The sequence below is a fragment of the Sprattus sprattus genome, assembly GCF_963457725.1.
Source record: "Sprattus sprattus genome assembly, chromosome: 11".
NCBI classification, from domain to species: domain Eukaryota; kingdom Metazoa; phylum Chordata; class Actinopteri; order Clupeiformes; family Clupeidae; genus Sprattus; species Sprattus sprattus.
In genome coordinates this window covers 13,732,522-13,735,021 of record NC_137909.1, presented here as the reverse complement: position 1 = coordinate 13,735,021, position 2,500 = coordinate 13,732,522, and the positions used below count along the sequence as shown (strand labels likewise).

Here is a 2,500-nt window from a genome sequence, read left to right as displayed (position 1 = left end):
GGAAGCAGAAGCAGACAAACTTAAAGGCCCAAATGCAACGTCAATAAGTTGAAGAGACACTTTGTCTGGGGCTCCTTTGCACCATCTTGTGGCCAACAGAGGTGGCGTGGTCCTCAGTGGAGAGGGCAACTGCTGCTGAGCAAGGGATCCCAGTCCTTTTTCTCCAGTCTCCGCACATTTACCATCTGTTTATATCTGTATATCTGACTGCATTTGTCTGTGGCATTCTTGATCAGCCAAACACAGAGGACTTTAATTAGGAGTGGGGCTAAACAGAACATACAGTACGTGCAGTTCTGTCGAGGGGGCACTCTTAGGATTCTTTGGCGATCATCCCTTTCAGAGTTTCCACTCATGACAGTGGTGAGATGATCAGATAGATCAGCTGTAGTTGTTACAGAGACCAGAGACATCCTATATTGTGAATCTTAAAGGAACAGTACCCTGTTTCACCTGGTGTTTTCTCTCCAATGGGCAACACAACTCACAACACAACACAACACAACGCCACTGTGAAACACACTGACTGGCATGATGACTAGCAGAATTGTTCAATGTCAATCCAGAGTCCTATTTCAACATCAGTAGGGGTCATCATCAGTCACAGAGCTTTAGCGTTGATAGACAGTAATGCACAGCCTCAGTCGGTACATTTAGACAGCAGATCTAGACCTACTGAGAGCTAAGTGCTCTTCAACAGTAGACCGGCTGAAGGTCTTCGGTTTTTGTTGTCCATAAATGCATTGAATAATTATGTCTATCTTTGCTGCTTTGGCCAGAGAGCCCTGAGGAGATTTTATCCCAAGCTGGCGGAGCAGAGTGTAAACAAGCTCGGTGTGTCCCTCTAGTGGTGATAGAGTGTTACAGCTTAATGCAGCAGGGACTATCGCAATGAAACAGGGAGAGCCAAAGGGGGAGAGAGAAGAGAGACAGAGAACAAGATAGAAAGAAGGTGAAAGAGAGAGGAAGGAAGTTAATGGAAGAGGGGGGAAAGAAATATAGAGAGAGAAGGACAGAAACTGAGAGAGAGGGAGTGTGTGTGTGTGTGCCTGTGTGTGTGTGAGAGAGAGAGAGAGAGAGAGAGAGAGAGAGAGAGAGAGAGAGAGAGAGAGAGAGAGAGAGAGAGAGAGATTGGAAACAGTGAGGAAGTAAAAAACAATGTCTTTATTTCAGCCACATCTGGAGAAAAGGTTACTTTTGATCGCAATAAAACATATTTATGGAGAACCCATGAATGCTATTTGCTGATTTGCAGTTTTTCCATCTCAACCCAGTCCGTGCGGAGTGCTATGCTGCAGCCACCCCCCCCCCCCCCCCTCTCTCTCTCTCTGCCTGATCTGTCACTCCCTCCATGTAAAGACTTGGCATATGAAACCACAGGCCTAGTTTATGAGTGTACCGCCTCTCAGGCTGAAAGGGCTTCACTGCTGGACTGAAATGCATGAGAGAGTTTAACTATAGGAGGAAATATGAGCAAGTTTATTCTGTACACCGTCCTCCTCTGTCCACATTTTCCTCTTTCCTTCTTTTCGCGTCTCGCCTCACCTCTCTCTTCCTCTTGAACCTCTTTCAGTATTTCATGATCAAACACCCAAGTTGTGTTTTTTTATTAAAAAATGTTTCAGTACCTGTAATAAAAGTCTGTTAGGGCTGATCTGATTGTGATCTGGTTTGGACAGATCTATTGGGTTGCTCTGATTGTTTCAGACTCCTGTGATTGAAATCTGTTGGAACTGGAACTTACTGTGACCTGTCCTAGGTGATCTAATAGACTGTGATCTGTGCAGGTTACATTGGCGTGGTGAACCGCAGTCAGGCCGACATCGATGGGAAGAAGGACATCCACGCTTCCATGGCAGCTGAGAGAAAGTTCTTCCTGACGCACGCCAGCTACAGACACATGGCTGAACGCATGGGGACCGCCTACCTGCAGAAAGTCCTTAACCAGGTGAGGGGACCCAAACAAGCCAACCGCTTACAGGAAATCTAGTTAGAATGCACTCTAGTCTCAGAACTCCAAATAAGAAATATATTTATTCTCCTACGTGTCAAGCCTAACAACACCCTTGAACAGTACATTATTGAAAATATATTTATAATGCACACTGGTATCAGAACTCAAAATACGAAAAGATACTGTAATTGTGTTTAAAGATTGAAGTGATGCACTTGCTACATATAACGTCAAATAAGTTACGTCAACAATGTTTAGCACCTCTGTGCTGAATACGCATTGATGTTATCTAACCCCTAATGTCAGTGTGGGGGACATGGTGAGATTTCATTGGTTGATATGAGTACTTCCTCTTTCTGTGGATCTGATGTCATCAGCAACTGACCAATCACATCAGAGACACTCTGCCAGCTCTGCGCACCAAGCTGCAGGGCCAGCTGCTGTCCATTGAGAAGGAGGTGGAGGAGTACAAGCACTACCGCCCAGACGACCCCTCACGCAAGACCAAAGCCCTGTTACAGTGAGTCACAAACACACACACACACA

General features: G+C 45.5%; 1 protein-coding gene across 1 annotated transcript in view; it reads left to right on the top strand.

Moving 5' to 3' along the window:
• The window catches only part of dnm1a (dynamin 1a), a gene marked incomplete at both ends in the record, with an annotated part of 64,088 nt that overhangs the window by 19,209 nt on the left and 42,379 nt on the right, over positions 1–2,500 (top strand). The window contains 2 exons of the mRNA XM_080846979.1: positions 1,788–1,948; positions 2,332–2,474. Coding sequence (XP_080703105.1) covers positions 1,788–1,948; positions 2,332–2,474 — 304 coding nt within the window. The remainder of the gene's footprint in view (positions 1–1,787; positions 1,949–2,331; positions 2,475–2,500) is intronic.